This window comes from Babylonia areolata, chromosome 21, assembly GCF_041734735.1.
Source record: "Babylonia areolata isolate BAREFJ2019XMU chromosome 21, ASM4173473v1, whole genome shotgun sequence".
Lineage (NCBI taxonomy): Eukaryota > Metazoa > Mollusca > Gastropoda > Neogastropoda > Buccinidae > Babylonia > Babylonia areolata.
This window is the reverse complement of record NC_134896.1, coordinates 50,580,370-50,582,869: the sequence shown is the minus strand read 5'-3', so window position 1 is coordinate 50,582,869 and position 2,500 is coordinate 50,580,370. Positions and strand designations below refer to the sequence as shown.

Below are 2,500 nucleotides of genomic sequence, written 5' to 3'. Positions count from 1 at the left end.
AGCACATTAGTCAACAAGATGGCAGGCAGAACAGGAAGAGGTATCAGTGTTTTAACTCGCTCAGTACGGCCAGTCCTCTCTTCTCCTCTACATAAACCCCTCGGATGTCCAGTGGGTGTCTGAATGACCCAACCTTTAGCTTCCGTCGTCAGAATTGTGGTATTCTTTGTCAACATTCACCTCTTCAGTATAAGAGCCTTCCGCTTGCAATATTTTGATGATGGTAACTGGGGTGAAACGCTGTTAACGTCGTCTCTTTCGCCGTTCGTATGGGGAGTTTAACACTAAACTTTGAGGAATTCACGTGGCGGACGGGCAAGGCCAGTTTGTTCCATACTGCTAAGCTAAAAATAGAAGAGCACTGACTGGGATTTTGTTTGTTTGTCTGTCTGTTTCTCCAAGGAACTGTCTTAGCATTTCAGAACCAGCACCAATCAACAGAAAAAAACAACAACATCCAAACGGACGAACAAGTTTTCTTCTTCTTCTTCTGCGTTCACTTGTATGCACACGAGTGGGCTTTTACGTGTATGACCGTTTTTACCCCGCCATGTAGGCAGCCATACTCCGTTTTCGGGGGTGTGCATGCTGGGTATGTTCTTGTTTCCATAACCCACCGAACGCTGACATGGATTACAGGATCTTTAACGTGCGTATTTGATCTTCTGCTTGCATATACACACGAAGGGGGTTCAGGCACTAAGCAGGTCTGCACATATGTTGACCTGGGAGATCGTAAAAATCTCCACCCTTTACCCACCAGGCGCCGTCACCGTGATTCGAACCCGGGACCCTCAGATTGACAGTCCAACGCTTTAACCACTCGGCTATTGCGCCCGTCGAACAAGTTTCAACAAAAGCTACAACAAATGAAAAGTCACGGCGGCATTTTGCCGGCTCTTCGACGTATTCAGAACAATCAAAAAAATCAGTCCACGTGTCCGAAAGAAGAATCAGAAAAAAAAAGCACAAGATGATCATGAAGCATTCGTCAAGAGCAGTTTGTGTTGGTGCCACGCTTTGAACCAGATCTGAAGGCCCTGGCGTCCAAACGAATGTTTCTTGTCAGCTTTTAGTCTTTTTCGTATGCAGCATATATATACGCACGAATCATATATGGGATGGGTTTTTCCAACTTCACATGATGTGAAACGATGTGCGTTTGTTGTTGTTGTTTCGTTCTGTTTTGTCTAACAAGTTGACTGACATAATCGGCGCTGGTTTTCACAGGATCTCTATCGCTCGCTCACACACACACACACACACACACACACAACCAGCAGACGTTCGTGAAGCCGCATCACAGCTAGCAAGATGGTAGGCAGAGTCGCCCAAGACGTGTGTTTTTAGAGACTACTTGTTTCAAACTGAACCGGAGATCGAATCCACGTGAAGCCATGAATGCTAAAAGTAACCGTCAGCCCCGTCATTAGCTAAGAGCGGTGTCGTTTCAGTTTTAATCAGTATTTGAGTAGACTCAGTTCTAACTGTCATCTCACTAACGCCTACGGTGGTTAACATCTGCGACGACAATATGGCTGGCTGCTTTATATAAAAAAAAGAAGAAAAAAAAGATGTGAACAGATATAATCGGTTCTGTAAAATGACAAGTATCAAAGATACTTAAAAAAAGAAAAAAGAAAAAAAAAGAATAAAAAAAAGAAAGAATGGAAGTGAATGAGAAAATAAATAAACACTATATATATATATATATATATATATATATATATATATATATATATATATATATATATATATATATATATATATAGCTGCTCTGTCTCAAGGCGGCAACCTAGCGGAAGTCTTCATCTCCACTTGCCAAGTCAAACAAAAGCAAAAGAAAGAACGGGGGAACTGGAAAGCCGGCAAAGAAACAGAACTGAAAATTATAAGAAACATACTCACAAACTGCCAAACAGCACCAAAAAAAAAAAAAAAAAAAAAAGCAAGCAACACCCACCCAACCACCCACCCACCCCCACGCACAAACAAAACAAAACAAAACCGAAACCCCGAAATAAGTCTAAAAAAAACCATATATATACTCACAGGCCAAGCGAAGTCTCGGATGGGGAAACGAATAGGGCTGTCCACTGACGACAAATCCGACGACGACGACACACAGAAGAAGAAGAAGAAGTAGAAAAATTAGCACTGTTGTAAGCCACCACCGGCGAAGTGTACTCCCCGAACGTACATCCAGGGCCAGACCCCCCGGATGAAGAAGAAGAAGAAGAAGCAGACGACGAAATGGCCGCCTGGTAGTGCGTCAGACACACGTGGAAAAAGGTGTGACACTGCGACGTGCAGCGCTCGCCAGTCCGAATCCCGTTACAACAGTTCCCGTCCGCGTTCAGGCCGTGGTCGTTGGTGAACGACTTCAGGTGCAGCTCGAACACTCCAGTTGCTTCCACCTGGATGTATGCATTGAATTGTGTTGTCGCCACCGCCGACGCCACCGGTAACAAGAAACAGACAACCAGACCAAACAGTATGA

General features: G+C 44.0%; 1 protein-coding gene across 1 annotated transcript in view; it reads right to left on the bottom strand.

Annotated features, from left to right (window-relative positions):
• LOC143296643 (uncharacterized) overlaps positions 1 to 2,500 on the bottom strand; it is a 117,034-nt gene that overhangs the window by 113,509 nt on the left and 1,025 nt on the right. Inside the window, exons 2-3 of the mRNA XM_076608673.1 lie at positions 2,201 to 2,500; positions 2,053 to 2,123 (exon numbers count right to left, since the gene is read on the bottom strand). The exon at positions 2,201 to 2,500 is cut by the window's right edge and continues 18 nt beyond it. Coding sequence (XP_076464788.1) covers positions 2,053 to 2,123; positions 2,201 to 2,500 — 371 coding nt within the window. The remainder of the gene's footprint in view (positions 1 to 2,052; positions 2,124 to 2,200) is intronic.